This window comes from Dendrobates tinctorius, unplaced genomic scaffold (assembly GCF_039654945.1).
Source record: "Dendrobates tinctorius isolate UK_male_01 unplaced genomic scaffold, ASM3965494v1 ptg000003l, whole genome shotgun sequence".
In the NCBI taxonomy this organism is placed as follows: Eukaryota; Metazoa; Chordata; class Amphibia; order Anura; family Dendrobatidae; genus Dendrobates; species Dendrobates tinctorius.
In genome coordinates, this window is record NW_027361671.1 from 55,014,368 (window position 1) to 55,034,638 (window position 20,271).

A 20,271-nucleotide genomic window follows, 5' to 3' on the forward strand; every position below is an offset into this window, starting at 1 on the left:
AACCACATTACAGTTAAGTGAACACTGAGCAAAACGCATATATACCTCCTAATAGTGTACGTCTAAAGGGGTGGTGTGTGACTTCTGTCTTTGAATCCCTGTAACATACCTCTCCCCCTCAGGGCACCAGGCATAATACAGCGTTTCAGTTTTTCCTGGGGTGCGTTCTCACATTGCATCCCTCTTCTGAACTGTCTGTACTAAAATCAGCAGCGGTTTTAGTGCTATATGATGTTCTGAACATGGTGTGGAGAAGCTGCTCATCTAATCCTTTGCATTGCAAAAGGTGAAATACGGACGTCTGACATCTGCAACACTAATTGACATGCTGTGGATCTCAAATCACCAGGGCAGGTCTATCAAAGCTGCATATATTTTTCACAGCATTTACAAGAGATTTCAGAAAACAGACACATTTTCAGAAAATAGCCACTATTCTTACTCACCCGTTCTTGAAACCTACAGATCTCATAAGCAGCCATTCGTTTTCTCTCTTCTCTCTCCGCTTCCTCCCTTATGTCGTTCTCTAGTCTAAGAAAGTCTTCTTGCTCCTTCCTGATCCTGGTATTTTCCTCAACTATTAGCTTGATTTCCAGTTGCCTCTGGCGCTCTTTTCTCTGTTTTCTCTGATGTTCTTCCTCTTCCTTCAATTTTTCCTCCAGTTTTGCAGCAGCCTCAATCTCTTTCTGCCTCTTCCAGGCCTCCAATTCCTGGTGACGCTTCCGCCTCTCCACTTCCAACTTTTGCCTTTGAGCCTCTTCCTGCTGCTTTTGACCAAACTCAGAAATTTTATGTATTTTGTCTTGCACTTTTGAGACTTCTATTTTTTCCTCCTGTTTCTTAGCTTTCCACTTTTGAATAGACTTGGAAATAAAAAGTCAATGTATCAGAATACCAAGATATAATTTATCTGTACTTTTATGTTTGTCAAAGATAGGCCTTATTCAGACATCAGTGATTTTTCCCCTTACTTAAAAATACAGTTTATCAGTGTTTTGGATTAGATTTTCATTAGTATCATTTTTTTTCCACCACCCATAATTTACTCACATGCCTTAAAACAAAACTAAAAAAAAGCAGAGCTTCTCCTACCCATGATGATGTTAAAAAAAAATTTCAACACAAGGATTGCAAATAGTAGGCATCAATGCCTAATGTGTGTGATTTTTACAGATCTAATGTGTGTGATTTTTACAGATCTATACGTTTATCTGGATGTTTTTTATCGGTGATTTGGTACACGGACACGTGAACTATACTACAGACAATAATGGGAAAGTGTTCGACCAGTGAAAAACACAGATAGATCATGTATGTAAATAACGGACATCTGAATGAGACTTAACAAAAGAAAATAAATGATCCCTGCTTCTAGTTATTAGATAGTCACTTTCAGCAAACTGCACAAATCTAGCAAATGTAATAAATTTTGTAAAATAGTGTGAGACAAATAAGTGGCTGATAAGCAGAAGTCGCATTTTTCTCCCACCTGCTTCCTGAACTCATCATTCGCTCAGAAATACAGCTAAATTCACATTATGAAATGGACTCTGAAGACCACTTTAGTTGAAATGACCCCTGCAGTATTACTTGACAATAACACCAGGCTTCTGGATATTTGACTATGGCCCAGTGAACACAGGTGTATTATGCTTTGTACAACCCCCAAGTTCAATACAGCTGCAATATAGCACCCACAGAATTCCTATGGTCTTCATACCGCCTCCAGCATTGTGAATGATGCAGAAAAAGATGGATTTTTGGTTCTTACCGTAAAATCTCTTTCTTGGAGCCTTCATTGGGGGACACAGAATACCATGGGTGTATGCTGCTGCTGCTAGGAGGCTGACACTATGCAAAAACAATAAAATTAGCTCCTCCCCGGCAGTATACACCCACCGACAGGCACCAAGCACCTCAGTTGGTGAAAAAGCAGTAGGAGAAGCAACGAGAAAAAACTCGAACCATATGTACCAACCCAACAGGGGACTCTAAGACCCAACACGGTACAACTGAAACAGGGAGGGTGCTGTGTCCCCCAATGAAGGCTCCAAGAAAGAGATTTTACGGTAAGAACCAAAAATCCATCTTTCTTTATCGCCTTATTGGGGGACACAGAATACCATGGGACGTCCCAAAGCAGTCCCAAGGGTGGGAACAGCAAAAAGGAACGAAAGTAACCGAAAGGCTCAGGTCGGCCGGTGAGCCACCGCCGCCTGCAGAACCTTCCTACCAACCACAGCATCAGACGAGGCCTGGGTATGAACCCTGTAGAACCTCGTGAAGGTGTGCAAAGATGACCAGGTTGCAGCCTTGCAAATTTGCATGGCCGAGGCCTGGTGACGAGCAGCCCACGAAGCCGCCACAGCCCGGGTGGAATGAGCTCTTACTCCTGGAGGGGGCCGCTTTTCCTGAAGACGATACGCTTCCAGAATGGTAGAACGAATCCAGCGAGCGATCGTGGATTTGGAAGCCGGAAGGCCCTTCTGGCGACCTTCAGAGATGATTAGCAAGGAATCGGACAGACGGAAGGAGGAGGTCCTGGCAAGATAGACACGCAGGGCTCTAACTACGTCCAGTTTGTGGAGAGACTTCTCAAGAGGATGAGATGGAGCCGGACAAAAAGAAGGAAGGACGATATCCTCATTGATATGGAAAGCGGAAACCACCTTTGGAAGAAAAGAAGGAACGGGCCTGAGGACGGCTTTGTCCTGATGGAGAATGAGGTAAGGGGAACGACATGACAAGGCCGCCAATTCAGAAACTCTTCTGATGGAGGAAATGGCGATCAAAAAGGTGACCTTCCAAGAGAGAAGGGACAAAGGAATGTCCTGGAGAGGCTCGAACGGCGCCTTCTGGAGCGCGCTAAGAACGAGGTTGAGATCCCACGGGTCTATTGGCGAATGATGAGGGGGAGCCACGTGGGAAACCCCTTGTAGAAAGGTCTTGACCTGTGGTAGAGAAGCTAGCTCTCTTTGGAAGAGGATAGAGAGAGCGGAAACCTGGCCCTTGAGCGTACTGAGGGACAGACCCGCGTCTAACCCAGCTTGAAGAAACCCTAGGATAGACGGGATAGAAAACGACATTGGGAAGACTCTTCTATCATCGCACCAACGGAAAAAAGCCTTCCAGTACCTATAGTAAATGCGGGAAGAGGCTGGTTTCCTGGCTCTGATCATAGTTTGAATAACCTGACTGGACAGACCTGATTCCTTTAGAATTGCGGTCTCAATGGCCATGCCGTCAAACTCAGAGACTGAGAATTCTCGTGGTAAAGGGGGCCTTGCGAGAGAAGGTCTGGACGGTCCGGAAGCCTCCAGGGAACGTCCGCGAGCATGTTGACCAGTTCCGCGTACCAAGGCCGTCTTGGCCAATCTGGAGCAACTAGAATCACTGGTACGCCTTCCGATTTTATCTTTTTGACCACCCGAGGGATCAATGCCAGAGGCAGGAACAGATACGGAAGTTGAAACTGGGACCACGGAGTCACCAGTGCGTCGCATGCGACGGCTAGAGGGTCCCTGGACCTGGCTACGAACTGCGGCACCTTGTGGTTCATCCGAGATGCCATGAGATCGACATCCGGGGTGCCCCAACGGTCGCATATCTGAGAGAAAACCGCGGGGTGCAGGGACCATTCGCCGGACGCTAGGCCCTGGCGACTCAGAAAGTCGGCTGCCCAATTTTCCACCCCTGGAATATGGACGGCGGAGATTGTCGGAACGTAACGTTCCGCCCAGCGGAATATCTTGGCCACTTCTGACATTACCTGTTTGCTGCGCGTACCCCCCTGATGGTTTATGTACGCCACGGCCGTGGCGTTGTCCGACTGAATGCGGACCGGCTTGCCGGAAAGGAGGGGCTGCCAGTGAAGAAGGGCCAGGAAAATCGCCCTGATCTCCAAAAGATTGATTGGAAGGAGAGACTCCTGTGGCTTCCAGCGTCCTTGGGCCGCTTTCTGATGGAACACGGCTCCCCATCCTAGAAGGCTCGCATCGGTGGTGATGATTTGCCACTGAGGCGGAAGGAAGGACCTCCCTTGGAGAACTGACGCTGGCCGTAGCCACCAAGTGAGAGACTGCCTCACTCTGAGAGGAAGCCGAATAGGACGGTCCAAGGACATCGTGGTCTTGTCCCAGGCTGAAAGCAGAGACAGCTGGAGAGGGCGAAGGTGATACTGCGCAAAGGGCACTGCCTCCATGGAGGCCACCATCTTCCCCAGGACCTTCATGGCGAACCGAATGGGAATGGGAGCAGGCCTCTTGAGAGTTTTGATGCACTTGGACAGAGTTGTAAATTTTTCCTTTGGAAGAAAAACACGGGCTAGCTCCGTGTCGAATTCCATACCCAGAAAGGTCAGACGCTGGGTGGGGACCAGAATGGACTTCTCCTTGTTGACTAGCCAACCTAGGCGGCTGAGAGTGTCCAGGGTTATCTGAAGGCTCCGGAGACAGTCCTGGCGAGACGAACCCTTGATCAAAAGATCGTCCAGATAAGGGATGATGAGGATCCCTCTGGAGCGAAGGATGGCCATCACAGTCGCCATCACCTTCGTGAAAACCCGGGGCGCTGAAGCCAGGCCGAAAGGAAGAGCTGTGAACTGAAAGTGGTCTCCCTGAAACGCAAATCGAAGATACTTCTGATGTTGCACACATACTGGAATGTGGAGATAGGCATCCCGAATGTCCACCGAGCAGAGAAATTCCCCGGGCTCCATGGAAGCAATCACCGACCAAAGAGACTCCATCCTGAAATGAAGAATCTTCACGTGGCGATTGAGCAATTTGAGGTCCAGAATAGGACGAAGAGAGCCGTCTTTCTTCGGGACTACAAAGAGATTGGAGTAGAACCCGGAAAACCGTTCGTCTGAGGGAACGGGAACAATGACTCCGGCGGAAAGAAGGGAGGAAATGGCCTGCAGAAAACCCGGAATCTGGGCCCGCTGTCGCGGAAGCCGAGACCGGAAAAACCGTCTGTTCGGGAGTGAAGCAAATTCGATTTTGTAACCGGATGCGACGAGTTCTCTGACCCAAGCGTCGTCTACAACGGACAGCCAAGCATCCGCGAAAAAGGAAAGTCTGCCGCCCACCCTGGAAGAAATTCCAGGTGGGGGTGACCCGTCACTTAGACGAAAATCTGCCGGAATTGGCTCCTGCAGATCTGGAATATTGTCCTCTAGATCTCCAGCGAGGAGCGGGTTTGTAGGAAGGTTTCCTCTGATCCCGCTCCCTGGTGGCAGGCGGCCGATCCTGTTGAGTGGCTCTCTCCGTGGCAGAGAAGGGACGAAAAGGCCTGAATGGTCGAAACCCCCTTCTGTTGAAGGGACGTTTTGGTCGAGACTGGGGAAGCGAAGTACTTTTGCCTCCAGTGGCATCGGAAATTATCTGATCCAGCTTTGCTCCAAAGAGCCTAGAGCCATGGAATGGCAGATTGGTAAGCGACTTTTTCGAAGTAGTGTCCGCATTCCATGACTTTAGCCAAAGGACTCGGCGTACAGCTACTATGTTGCTGTTAGCCCTTGCTACGCAGCCGGCCGCGTCCAAGGAGGCGGCCAAAAGGTATTTTCCCGCCTGGTTAATCTGATCTGCAAGATCTGCCAATTCGTCTTGAGGAGCTGACGCTAAGATGCCTCTGCGAAGGATTTTTGCCCAAGCGGAAATGACCTTCGCCACCCAGGCGGATGCGAAAATAGGGCAGAGAGAGGCGCCAGATGCCTCAAAGATAGACTTAGCCAGAGATTCAATCTGCCTGTCAGTAGGATCTTTGAGCGACGCCCCGTCTGGCAGAGAGAGCACCGTTTTAGAGGCTATCCGGGATACTGGAGGATCTACCTCTGGAGCCTTGGACCACTTTGAGAGCAGTTCTGCGTCAAAGGGGTACAGAACGTCCAAATACTTGCGGCCTGAGAAACGTTGTTCAGGGCGCTCCCAGTGTTTGGCTAAGGTAGTATTGAAATCGTTGTGATTGGGAAAGGTTCGGGACGGAGGTCTGGCTCGTCTAAGGACAACCGAGCTTTCCTGAGCTGGAGCCTCATCCTGTTTAAGTTTTAGTGTTTGGAAGATAGCTGCAAGAAGACTATCGACCATGTCCCGCGTTTTAGAAACGCTGTTCCCCTCAGAGCTAGCTTCCGAATGAGAATCATCGCCTGACTGAAGGCTGTCATCTGAGGAAGGAGAAGGAGGCCTGGGAGCGGAAGGGCCCTGCGAGCTCGAGGACGAAGTGGACAGAGCCCGCTTCCTAGAAGACCTTCCCCGTCTGTCTCTCTGAAGGTCGCGGTCAGGTGCGGACGACTCACCCCGAGAGGTGGTCGGGGCAGAGGTGGCTGAGGATAGCTGAGGTAATCGTTCTAAAACCTGGACCAGCGACTGTGATACTTTTGTCAAGTCAGAAACAGACTGTGACATTGTAACGGCCCACTCCGGGGGGAGAGAGGAGGGAAGAGCGCCCTCCGCCCGGGACTCTGTGCGCTCCTGAGATGCTGACATATTGGAAGGACTGCAGGGGGGGCAGAATGGAGACGACTGACCCGATGCCCACTTCTTTTTACAGCGCGCACAGGCGTAATAGATAGCGGTGGGCCTGAAGCAGAGATCCCCTGAAGGGTTGGGCATAAGTAGACTGCACTGAATGGCCGCAGGATTTAAGGAATAACTGCCGAGGAGAGCTAATCTTTGCCTCAGAGCAGAGCCTACCGAGATTCTGTGAGCAGCAGAAAACGCTGAAGTGTCCCCCAAACAGCGCAGGAAGGAGTGAAACAACCAGGAAATCCTTGTGCTGGAGGCTGGGGGCGGAGCTTAGCGGCCGCTCCATGACTGGTTAACAGCGAAGGAGAGGGCATGGCCGAAGGAGGAGGCTGGCATATGAAACGAAAAGGAGCCCTGTGATGGGCTAGTAAAGGCGCGCTGAAAAGAGCGTGTTCAGGAAGGGAGGAGGGAGCACAGCGATGAGGAGACTGTGAGGGAAAGTGAAAGTGAAAGTGAAGACGGCGCAGCCCCATGCCAGCGCCGACATAACGGAGCTGATCTGACAGTGGCCCTGGGAAGTCTGCCTCCCCTGCTTGTGACGCTGTGTGGTGAGTGGAGGAATCCCCAGTGTCTCCCTGGGAGTGAGAAACAAGCGGCGTGAGCGCGCGGCAGGCAGAGAGGGTGGGAAATTCAAAAATTGTGGACCTGAAATCACAAAGGTACAACTTCTGCCATTCACTGAGGTTATGCGGGGCCGGAGGGAACGTACAGGCACTTACCTGACGTCCCTGAAGAGGATGACCACAGGGGCCCACGGGGAAACGGCAGGCCGCTGGGGGGAAGGGAGTCCTCTGTACCCGCATCCTGCAGAAGACGGCTTGAAACACCTGCGATCGCCGTCTTCCTCTCAGCCCTGTCCCGAGAGAGGGGTGAGGAGGGGGATTCGGCAAGGACTAGCCACCTGTCCACAACCCTTATCACCGGAAGGCGAAAGGGAAAAGTCCTGCCTGCGGTACTGAGAGTTGCGATGTGGATGACACCACACTGCTCGCTCAGCCGCATGATATGGGAAATCAGGGTGACAACTACACCCTGTTTCCCGATGGAAAATAACCTAAAAGACAAAAGAGGGAAAAATTAAAAAGTTCAGACTAAACCTGAAAAGAAAAATGCGGATCTGGGGAGATCCCGGTCCGCCTCCTACAGACACTAAGCACAAACTGAGGTGCTTGGTGCCTGTCGGTGGGTGTATACTGCCGGGGAGGAGCTAATTTTATTGTTTTTGCATAGTGTCAGCCTCCTAGCAGCAGCAGCATACACCCATGGTATTCTGTGTCCCCCAATAAGGCGATAAAGAAAAATCTGTACTATAGCTTGTTGCTGACCACAACCACATCTATTAGTACTTTCAGAAGTTTGAATTAAGCTCTTGCATTTGATGATTATCTGAATCAGTGAATAACCATTATACTATTTTTAATAATTATTCTTACGTCTTTCTTTTTCTCGTCTAACAACAGAAACTCCTTATACCATCTTTCATGTTGTTCAACATCTTCCCTTGTCCTGCTTGGAAGGTATGTCAAGGCCTCTTCTAAATAGGAGGGCCTTCCTTTGTGCTTTGTCCAAATTTTCAGAAAACTTTGATGATCAAAGTCATCCCATCCTCCTAAACGGCCACCTGCCTGCTGCAGAAATTTCTCAAAAGCCACAACATCTTCTGGAAGCAGACTACACGCCATGTTGTCCACCTGTGCTTTACCAGAGGGAGCCTTGAAGGACTTTTCCGCTACAGCACTGAATGACGCCTCTATTTTTTTTTCCAGGGCATTCAACTCAATAGCAGTTGTCTTTTCTTCTTTCATGAGCTCTTCATAACTAAAATATGCAATAAATGTATAAATCATTCAAAAGTAGCAACAGGCTTATGTATGGTAACCCCACAAATCCAACCACTAGATCTCACATTCCAAACACCCTATGGCACTGACAAAGGGACGACCATCATAATGGCGATGGGAGGGGATTCAGGAGATCAGACAACTAACAATTTACTAGTTATAACTTGACATAACTTTAAAAAAGCCAAAGTATGAGGTATAGGCAAGTATTTATTGATAAAAAACACAGAAAAAAAGGATAAAAAATGGGGGAAATGGCATAGAGGGCAAATTCCACAGTAGGAGCAGTTAATTCTTGTATGTTCTGAATTGATAAATAACTGTGGGAAAGTCCCAAGCACAGTAGGATGGTATAACAACAAGCTAAGGTATATGGCATAACAAAACTACACTCTCTGAAGCCAGAGGAGTACCGTATTTTTCGGACTAAGAAGCACCAGACCATAAGACGCACCTAGGTTTTATTGAAGGAAATTAGGAAAAAGAAAACTGAAGCAAAAATGTGGTCAATTCTGTACTTAATATCACCTAGCCTGGTAAATATAGTCCCCCTCATCCCAATCCTGATGCACATGGCCCCTCATCTGTATCCTGATATGCATGGCCCTCATCCCCATCCTGGTATGCATAGCCCCTTCATCCCTATCCTGATATGACTCCCTCATCCCTATCCTGATATGTATGACTCCATCATCCCTGTCCTGGTATGAATGGCCCATCCCCGTCCTGGTATGCATGGCCGCTTCATCCCCGTCCTGGTATGCATGGCCCCCTCATTCTTATCCTGGTAGCAATGGTCCCCCTCATCCTTATACTGGCAGGAATGATCGCTCTCATCCCTATCCTGGTATGCTTGGCCTCATCCTTATCCTGGTATGATGGGCCCCACCCCCATTTTGGTATGCATGGTCCCATCAGAAAAGATTAAAAAAAATAAACCATTACACTTACCTTCCTCCACTCCATCGCAGTGTCCTGCTCCGTTGCCAGCAGCTGCTTAATGCTTGTAAGCAGCACATGGCAGGGACGTCATGCGCTGCTCACAAGCAGAGAACAGCTGCTGGAATACTCACCGGGACTGTTCATCGCAGAGAGCAGTAAGTATTTATTCCTCTGCAGTAGCGTGCAGTGTCAGTCGCCGGTCACGTGTGCCGATACTTAAAGGGAAGGTGCCGTGATTTTATTTTTTGTATTAATTAGTGATGATACAATCAATTATTTTTAATACAAAATTAAATTAACTACTTTAATAGTTTTTTATTTATTGACATTTATGTGTGCCACTGGTTGCTGCCATTTTGACTAATGGGGGCGTGTGTGTCTGGGAACGACACTTGCACACCTCACTTGCAGCAGCCATGGGCATAGGAGCCAACGGTCGGACTCGAACCGTATCTCTTACATAGAGGCCGCTCCTCCTGCCTCAACTATGGGAGGAGATCACGGCCATTTTGTTGTAGACCGCAGCATATTTTCCCTGTCATTGCACACACTGCTCAGTGCGTGCGATGACAGGAGCTGCCGTTAAGACCACCTGTCAGAGCGCTGCGGGGTGATGCTGTCACATGTCACCGTTACCAACAGCTGTGACTGTCACCTGCGGTAACACTACCGCCGGTACTGTCGGTCACAGCGCTGCGGGATCATGCTGCCAGGTGTCAGCGTGATTCCGCAGGTGACTGTCACCCACAGCAGTGACCTGCGGTAAAAAAGCAGGGACCAATCATACCAGGAATGGGATGGGGCCAATCATACCAGAATAAGGAAAAAGGGACCAATCATACCAGGAACGGGATGGGGCCAGTCATATCAGTATGCCAAAAATAAATGAATATTCATTGCCCTCCATAGGAGTGGAATGCAGTGAATAGTCATTTCTCTTTAGCAGCGGGCACAGGAGTTAGCCTGAGCCACCTCTTTGACCCACTGCTGTGCCGAAACTGCTCCCCCACCTCCCCACCACAGCCAGAGCCGGTACATCCGGACTATAAGACGCACCCCCCATTTTCCTCCACAATTTGGGGGGAAAAAAGTGCATCTTATAGTCTGAAAAATACGGTACATATTTGTAAGTGCCATTGGTATTTCTATGTATGCATCGGTCTATCTTTTTGTGGAGTTTTCTCCCAGATATACTTGCATTACTTCAGATGCTCAGCACTTGTTATGTCATCGTACAATGCTTGGCTCTTTCCCATAGTTACCATTTATTAATTCATAACATACAACATCAATCACCTCCTCCTGCTGCATACAGCGAATCCTAAATGATAGATACATAAAAGGGATAAAAAAAGAGTATCAATAAAAAATTAATTGTATCATATTTTTTGGCAATGTACTACTTTTTCTAGGTTTTTCTTGATTTGCAGGGTCTCTATAGCCCCTCTACTATTATATGCTTAGTTAAGGTGTATTATTTACAACTTATTATTTTGAGTCTATACTTAAGGGGGTTTTACACATAGCGATAGCGCTAGCAATATCGCTAAAACGTCACTGATTTTGTGACGATATAGCGATATCGCTAGCGATATCGCTATGTGTGATACTTACCTCCGACCGGCTCCCCCGCTGTCCATCGCTGATCGTGCGAGAATGTCCGGCTTCATTTCTCGTCGGGCGCTTCCTGCTGGGCTTCCTGCTGTGTGAGACAAGCGATGCTGGACGCGGGCGGGAGGACTTCTGGATCGCTGTGTGTGAAAGGTAAGTATCGTCCGCTGCGTCGCTGCTGCATCGCTGTGAGATCTTCCTGTGTGGAAGCTCACTAGCGATCATTTAGCGATGCACCAGCGATCCTGACCGGGTCGTATCGCTGGTTGGATCACTGGTGCATCGCCAAATTGTTTAAGGCCCTTTAAAGTGAACCTGTCTGCAGGATTGTGCTGAGTAAACAGACAGTGTCAGGTTGGTGCCGTTATACTGATTAAAATGATACCTTGGTTGATGAATTCCGACTTGTGGTTGTTGTTTCATCTTTATTTGTTATTTTCAGTTAATGAGATTCTGGTGCTCCAGGGCAGCTTGTGGGGGTCTTCATGTGGTGCTCTGATTACATATGCATCTCTATAGCTTATGACAGGTCACTGATCCCTTACTGACCTGCCCCCTATTTTACATACTGAATATTTTGCAAAAAAAATAAAATATTCCCATTCAGCAGGCAGGTGCCATAGCACGATACGGTAGAAAGCATGCATATTTTTGTTTTATATAGACATATCTTAAAAAAAATAAATAAATAAATAAAAATGGTGCTGGTGGCTGCGCAGTAGCATCTATGACATTTCTCCCCAAAAAAATTAGGCTTCATCAAAATGGTGCCAGCACCATTTTGATTGAGATATTTTTGCTTTAAAACAAAAATAGTTTAAATATAACGAAAATATGCATACCATCTACCGTATCATGAAACAACGCAGGCGCCGCCTGCCTACCTCTATAATTGTCAGTGCCGGATTGCAGTGAGCGCCGCCCAGTGGTCAGCGCTTATAACAAGTGAGTAATTCAGCTACATATAGGCGAACTGATCATCACCTGTATGTAGCTGAGCCGATCGAGTTATGGCAGCTACTAGTCTCCCATGGAGACTACTGAAGCAGCCAAAAGTAAAAAAAAAATGTTTTTAAAAATCTAAAAAAAAAAAATATAAAAGTTCATATCACCCCATTCCAAATAAAACAATAAAAAAAATAATCAAACACACACATATTTGGTATCGCTGCGTTCAGAATCACCCGATCCATCAATAAAAAAAGGATTAACCAGATCGCTAAATGGCGTAGCGAGAAAAAAAAGTCAAAACGATCCACAAGCGTCATGGAAGAAGGTCATGTGGTTATTTGAGACCAAAATAGACCTTTTTAGTATCAACGCCACTCGCTGTGTTTGGAGGAAAAAGGATGAGTACAATCCCAAGAACACAGTCCCAACCGTGACGCATGGTGGGGGAAATATCATACTTTGAGGGTTCTTTTCTGCAAAGGGGACAGAATGACTGCATAGTATTGAAGGGAGGATGGACAGGATCATGTATTGAGAGATTTTGGCCAACAATCACCTTCCCTCAATAAAAGAATTGAAGATGGTTTGTGGCTGGGTCTTCTAGCATGATGGCGACCTGAAACACAGCCAGGTCAACTAAGGAGTGGCTCCGTAAGAAGAATTTCAAGTTCCAAGGTCCTGGAGTGGCCTAGCCAGTCTCTAGACCTGAACCCAATAGAAAATCTTTGGAGAAAGCTGAAACTCAAATATTACCCAGCGGCGGCCCTGAAACCTGAAAAATCTGGGGAAGTTCTGTATTAAGGAGTGGGCCAAAATCCCTGCCGAAGTGTCCACACTTGTTCAAGAACTACAAGAAACGTCTGACCTCTATAATTGCAAACAAAGGTTTACGTATCAAATATTAAGTTCTGTTTATCTATTGCATCAAATACTTATTTCATGCAATAAAATGCAAATTAATTATGTAAAAATCATACAATGTGATTTTCTGGATATTTTTTTTTTTTTTTTAAGATCATGCCTTTCATAGTTGAAATGTACCTACGATAAAAATTACATTCTTTGTAGGTGAGAAAACTTGCAAAATCAGCAGCGTATCAAATACTTATTTTCCCCACTGCATAGGCTGTTTGCACGGTTGCTTCATTTTTATGTTATTCATTGTAGGCAAAGAAGGGAAGAATACTAAATGGTCATAAAATTACAGTTAAGTTTTTGTAACTTACATTATCCTTTGTTCTTCCTTAAAAGCAGTAACTGCATTATCTACTTCTTCCATCATTTCTCTAAGCCTCTCAACAACTGCAAAAGAAATACTGAAATGTGACATCTGGTGTAATATAGTGACCAACTATTACCAGTTTAACAGCTCCAAAAGATAAGCCACGGTTACCCTTAGGGCCCTGTCACACATAACAACTCACCAGCGATCCCCATAACGATATGAACTTGTCAGGATTGCTGGTGTGTCGCTACATGATCGGTGGTGAGCTGCCAAACAGGCAGCTTCACCATCGATCAGCTCCAGCGATGACGAGTGCTCGTGTCGCTGTGTACCTTAGATACCAGCGTGCTGGTGCAGGGAGCTGGTAACCAAGGTAAACAGCGGGTTTCTAAGCGCCGCGCGGCACTTAGAAACCCGCTGTTTACCTTGGTTACCAGCTCCCTGCACCAGCGCGCTGGTATCTAAGGTACACAGAGGGCTTCTAAGCGCCACACGGCGCTTAGAAACCCACTGTTTACCTTGGATACGAGCTGGGAGCTCGCTGATTGCTGCTCTCCCGCCTGCCACACGCAGCGATGCGTGCTGGCCAGCGGGAGACCAACGATCCAAAAAAAGTCCAGGTCATTCGAGCACGATCAGGGGGGCTGGTCGCTGATAGGTGTCACACACAGCGATCTCGCTGATGAGATCGCTGTGTGTGACGGGGGCTTTAGGGTTCATTTACACTGACCAACTGTCGGCACTAAACGACTGCCGATTGGTAAACATAAATGTTTACACAGGCAGTCTGCAGTAACTGATGAGCACTAATCTGTCATAGATCGATCACTGTGCGGGGTGCACTGTTCATTGAAGTGTGAGTCCTGTTTGTACAGGATGATGCACCGCTGTGAATGATCATCTTTTGTGCTATGCAAAAGATCATTTAATCCAATGAACAGTGTCTGTTCATGGTTATATACTTCTACTGGACATGTACAGTTCCTTGAAAAAGTATTTATAGCACGTGAACTTTTCCATATTTTTTCACGTTACAACCATAAACTTAAATCAACACTAAGTAGCAAGTATCTGTGAAGTGTAAAGTAAATGATTCATGGTTCTTTAAACCATTTAAAAAATATAAATTTGAAAATTGTGACGTGTATTTATATTCAGTCCCCTGTAGTCTGATACCCCTAAATAAAATCCTCAGTGACCAATTACTTCCAGAAGTCATATAATTAGTAAATTGAGTCCAACAGTGTGCAATTTGTTCTCAGTATAATTCCAGTTGTTCTGTGAAGGCCTCACAGGTTTACTTGAGAACAATAGGTATCAAAATAGCATAATGAAAATCAAGGAACACACCAAACAGGTAAGGGATAAAGTTATGAAAAAGACTAAGGCAGGATTAGGTTATGAGAAAAAACAAACAATCAATGCTCTGAAATCTTATGGAGCACTCAATCCATCATCCAAAAATGGAAGGAGAATGGCATAGGAGAAACTTTACCAAGACATGGCCGTCCACCTGAACGGACATCCCTAGCAAGGAGAGTACTAGAAGCAGCCAAAAGGCCCATGGTCACTCTGGAGGAGCTGAAGATTCACAGCTCAGGTGGGAGAATCTGTCCACGCACAGAAAACTATTAGCCAAATACTCCTCAAATTCTGCCTTTATAGAAGAGCAGCAAGAAGAAAGCCATTTTTTAAAGCAAGCCATAAGAAGTCCCATGTGCAGTTTGTATAAAGCCATAGAGGGGAAACAGCTAGCATATGTAGAAGATGCTTTGGTCAAATGAGACGAAAGTAGAACTTTTTGGGCTAAATACAAAACTATGTATGGTGTAAAAATAACCCTGATTATCCTGAAAACGCCATCCCGACTGTCAAACATGGTAGTGGCAGCATCAACCTTTGGGGATGCTTTTCTTCAGCAGGGATAGGGAAGCTGGTCAGATTTGATGGGAATATAGATTCAGCTAAACAGGGAAATCCTAGAGGAAAATCTGTCAGACTGCAAAATACTAGGGTGTAGGTTCACCTTCCAGCAGTACAACAATCCTAAACCTACTGCCACAGCTACCATGGAATGGCTTAGATCAGGGTTCCCCAACTCCGGTCCTCAAGGCCCACCAACAGGTCAGGTTTTCAGGATTTCCTTAGTATTTCCCAGGTGATAATTGCATCATCTGTACAATACAAGGGAAATCCTGAAAAAATGACCTGTTCGTGGGCCTTGAGGACCGGAGTTGGGGAACCCTGGATTAGATCAAAGCATATTCATGAGTTTGAGTGGCCCAGTTAACATCAAAGCCTAAAGGCCCCGTATCACTAAGCGATCTCGGTAGATAGATCGCTGCTTAGTCACCACTTTTGTGACGTAACAGCGATCTCACCAGTGAGATCGCTGTGTGTGAGAGCGATCAGTGAGCGGCCCCCCCCTGCCGGTATCGCTGATCGCTGGAAGAAACCTCTGGACATTTCTTTGGTCGCTGGTCTCCCGCTGGCCAGCACGCATCGCTGTGTGTGACAGGCGGGAGACCAGCGATCAGGTGTAAAAAATAATAAAAAAAAATAAAAAATATAGTTATTCTCACCTTCCGACGTCCCGTTCAGCCATCCTGCCTCTCTCCACGCTCCGGTCCCAGTGATCCTTTGCACGAATGACCGCGATACTTTGCGCTCCCGCGAGACCGTGACATCTTGCGGTCATTCTCGCAAAGGATCACTGGGACCGAAGCGTGGAGAGAGGTGGGATGGCTGAACGGAACATCGGAAGGTCAGAATAACTATATTTTTTATTTTGATTCTATTTTTTACAGCGATGGCCAGCGATACCGGGCACTCGGCATCGCTGTGCTGATTGCTGGTGAAGCTGTCTGTGTGACAGCTCACCAGTGATCACATAGCGACTTACTAGCGATCCTGACACCTTGATATCGGTGTCGGGATCGCTGGTAAGTCGCTTAGTGTGACGGGGCCTTAAATCCCATTTATAACCTGTGGAAAGACTTGAAAATTTGTGTTCAGAAGCCTCCATCCAATCTCACTGATCTGGAGCTAGTTTGCAAAGAAGATTGTGCAAATAGTTCAGCCTCTAGATATGCAAAGCTGGTAGAGACATACCCCAAAAGACTTTCAGCAGTAATTGCAGTGAAAGATGGTCCTACAAAAGTATACAAATGCAAGTGACAATTTTCAGATTTTTAAAACATTTAGAAAACCATGTAGCATTTTCTTTACACTTGGCAAATGCTTGCTACTTTGTGTTGGTACATCACTTAACATCCAAATAAAATACATTTAAGTTTGTGGGTGTAACGTGAAAAAGTTCACGGGTAGGAATCAGTTTTCGAAGCACTGTATATTATAATCAGACTGATTAATGTTAAATTAACAGCCCTTCAGAATAGAGTTAAAGTCCATTTAGAAAAGCTGATGATGTCCCCTTGTCGATCAGCACTCATTTATTAACCTGTTTACATAGACCAACGGGGAAAGAACAATCATTAATACAATTGTCGTATATACAGCATTATGTTATGGGCAGCACATTCCAATGTCCTGCTGATAGGGATGATTTCTATGCCAAAATAAACCACCCAATTTAGTATTTTACATGTTCGTTGGCATGTCTATATAGGCCAATAAATTGGTAGGAGCTTGGTAGGGCCACATTAAGAGTACATGCTGCCCTAGGCACTTTTTGTGCTCAGTTCCGAGACTAAAGTTGACCTTACAGTTTTGATAGCCTTACTAATGTTTCCCCTAACAGCTATGTACATGCTGCATTTTCTCAAGTCTTTTCCACTTTATTATCCATCCTGCGGCCTCTTTATTACTAAATGGTTCACTCATTGAGGATACATGAAAGCAGTTTCATTGCTAAAGCCAACTTGCTGTACAACCAAAAACAATAAAATTCTTCTAGCTTAGTAAACCATATTAATCGATATGTTGGCTTGGTTGTTGCACACACAGCCGACACAGTGAAGTCAGTGGGCCTCCCTCTGTCACATCAACGGTCAATACTTCAGAAGACTTTGGTTCATGCTACCTATGGATTGGGAAGCATAAACCTCAAGACAGGTTCCCTTGAATTGGGGTCTAATTTCATTTTTGAAATGACAATGACACAAAACACACTGCCAGAATGAGCAAGATCCACCTGGTAAAAAGTAGCGTCCTGGGATGTTGTGTCATGCGACCTGGCCTCCACAGCACCTTGGCCTAAACATAAGAACTACTTCAAGACTATGGAAAAGCATGTGGCTGCCGCATAAAGTTGGTTCTAAGAATGCCGAGAATGTGACAAGCGGTTTTCCAGGGAAAGGGAGATTACTTTAAAGCATACTGGTCTGCAGGTTTCTAATTATTGTTTTAAAGCCCTGTACATAAACCCATACCATAGTAATTAGCACGTTTGCATTTACAGTTGTGTTGTACATCTCTGTGCAGTGTACTCACACTCTGGAGTAGGTCTGACATCTTTAAGCTGGAGCTGCAGCCGTCGGACATTGTTGTGGATTTTTGTGAGTTGTTGTTCAGTTTTATTTTCTGTGAACAAAAAAAAAAATCAGCCTGTGTCACATATATAGTAGAGGATTTACACATACATCAGCTAAGACACATAATGTAGTAAATAAGCTGCATACTATCTGCTTTTCTGTTGTTTGCCAGCTTTTGTTCATACTCTTCAAGCGTACTGTACTCAATCCGGAAGTCATTCTTCTTGTTATAGAGATGCCCATTCTTTTCTTTTTCTAAAACAGTTATTCTAAATTAAGGGAAAAAAAAAACCAGGGATAAAAAACAGAAATCTGCCATCCCACATGCCTGTCAAAGAATCAAAAGGGTAAATGAGGCTAAAAGCAATGGCAGCTCTGAAAGCTACTAATAGCAGCAAAGCAGAAGTCAATATAGCAGATGCCGTGGTGCTCAAAACCTAAAGGCTCTCAGAGATGAGGGGGAGATAGTACCCACCATGAGGGAAAGGCCATGAATACTTAAATGGAGTAATATTCCAAGTTTTGCTATTCTACTTACCGTAATAGTTACGGTACTTGTGTTATCACATCCAGTTAGTCACCCAAGTATAAAATCCAGAAATATTGTAATTATTATTTATTTTAAAGCTCCGTTAAAGCGAGTCTGACACCCCCTAAATGCATTTTAAATGGGCTATACAGTGTTGTAGGGGATTCAGCATCTAAAACAACTATACTAGAAATGCTCCTGTACCTGGAAATACTTCTGAATTCATATGCAAATGATGAGACTTCAGTGCTCCCTGGCGTGGTCAAGAGTGTGGTGCACTGTTACGCCTCCTCACTTACATATTAGGGTCTTCCCCCCCACTTCTGATTCATAGTGCTTGCTTCCCAGAACAAGCACAGTCTGAATGCTGCTGATACGTGCGTGGCCCTACACATATTCGTCCCTTTCTCCTTTTTTGTGACGTCACACTTCCGAGTGTATTAGCAGGGAGATGGGCTGCAATATGCATATTAAGAGGTGTAACAGTGGGCCAAACTCTTGGTCACACCAATGGTGCACCAAAGACACTTAATTTGTATATAAATTGAAAAAGTTATTTACTTAGGGTCTGTACCAGTAACAGATACAGTGCTAGTATGGTTGTTATAGGGGCTAAACCCCTTATAACACTATATAACCCATCAACAATGCATTTGAGGGTGACGGACTACCTTTAATTAACGGCTGAATGTAAAGGATTTACACACATAAAATACATATATAAAAGTACAATAAACAAATTAACCCCATTAGTGACCACCAATATGTCTTTTTACTGACCTGAGATATAAGAGAATAGCATCCCCACACAGGTGACAATCCAGCAGCTGTCGGCTGTACACTATAGCTGACAACTTGCTGCATCAGCCACAATCTGTGTTTACAACGACCATGGCTGCTTAACCCCTTAAATGCTGCTGTCAATAGGGACTACAACATCTAAATGGTTAAGAAAGTGCTGGGGCTTCCTCTTTAGCCCCATTGGCACCTTGAGATATTGATTGTGTGGTCCAGATACAGGTGCATCTCACAAAATTAGAATATAATCAAAAAAGTTAATTTCAGTTCTTCAATACAAAAAGTGAAACTCATATTATATATAGTCATTACAAACAGAGTGATCTATTTCAAGTGTTTATTTCTGTTATTGTTGATTATTATGGCTTACAGCCAATGAAAACCCAAAAGTCACTATCTCAGTAAATTAGAATACTTTATAAGACCAGCTTGAAAAATGATTTTAAAATCCAAAATGTTGGCCTACTGAAATGTGTGTTCAGTATATGCACTCAATACTTGGTCGGGGCTCCTCTTGCATCAATTACTGCATCAATGCGGCGTGGCATGGAGTTGATCAGCCTGTGGCACTGCTGAGGTGTTATGGAAGCCCAGGTTGCTTTGATAGCAGAATATTCATTTCTCTTAAGTATTGACACACGTGACTGCCGGCAGCAGGAAGCTGGTGGCTGACACTGCACGCTACTGAAGATAAATGATTAATCACCTGGTTCTCGGATGAACAGTCCCGGTGAGTATTCCAGCAGCTGCCCTTCGGCTTCCAAGCAACACATGATGTCCCTGCCATGCGCTGCTTACAAGCATTAAGTAGCAGCTGGCACCGGAGCAGGACGCTGCAACTGTGAGGGAACGGAGGAAGGTAAGTGTAATGGTTTGTTTTTTTAATCTTTTCTGATGGGGCCATGCATACCAGTAACGGGATGAGGCCAATCATACCAGGATGCCAGAAAGAAATGAATATTCATTGTCCTCCACGGCCATGGGCGTGGACTGTAGTGCATATTCATTTCTCTTTAGCAGCAGGCAAAGGAGTTAGCCGGAGCCGCCATCTCCTGCCTTTGTGACCCGCTACTCCGCTGAAACCGCTCCCCCACCTCAGCCAGAGCCGGTACATCCGGACTATAAGACGCACCCCTCATTTTCCTCCAGATTTTGGGAGGAAAAAATGCATCTTCTAGTCCAAAAATACGGTAAGTATTTGATCCCCTGTAAGGCAGCGCTTACTGCATGTGTTGGGGGGACACTCGCTTAGCAACGGGATGAAGGCACACAGGCACGTTTTTCTCACAAAACAGTCTACCGTATATACTCGCATATAAGCAGAGATTTTCAGCCCATTTTTTTGGGCTGAAAGTCC

The 20,271-nt window shown here is 45.8% G+C and overlaps 1 protein-coding gene across 1 annotated transcript in view; it reads right to left on the reverse strand.

Moving 5' to 3' along the window:
• The window catches only part of CCDC112 (coiled-coil domain containing 112), a 35,277-nt gene that overhangs the window by 6,331 nt on the left and 8,675 nt on the right, over window positions 1-20,271 (reverse strand). Inside the window, exons 3-7 of the mRNA XM_073552663.1 lie at window positions 17,735-17,856; window positions 17,547-17,636; window positions 13,096-13,171; window positions 7,958-8,342; window positions 447-863 (exon numbers count right to left, since the gene is read on the reverse strand). Coding sequence (XP_073408764.1) covers window positions 447-863; window positions 7,958-8,342; window positions 13,096-13,171; window positions 17,547-17,636; window positions 17,735-17,856 — 1,090 coding nt within the window. The remainder of the gene's footprint in view (window positions 1-446; window positions 864-7,957; window positions 8,343-13,095; window positions 13,172-17,546; window positions 17,637-17,734; window positions 17,857-20,271) is intronic.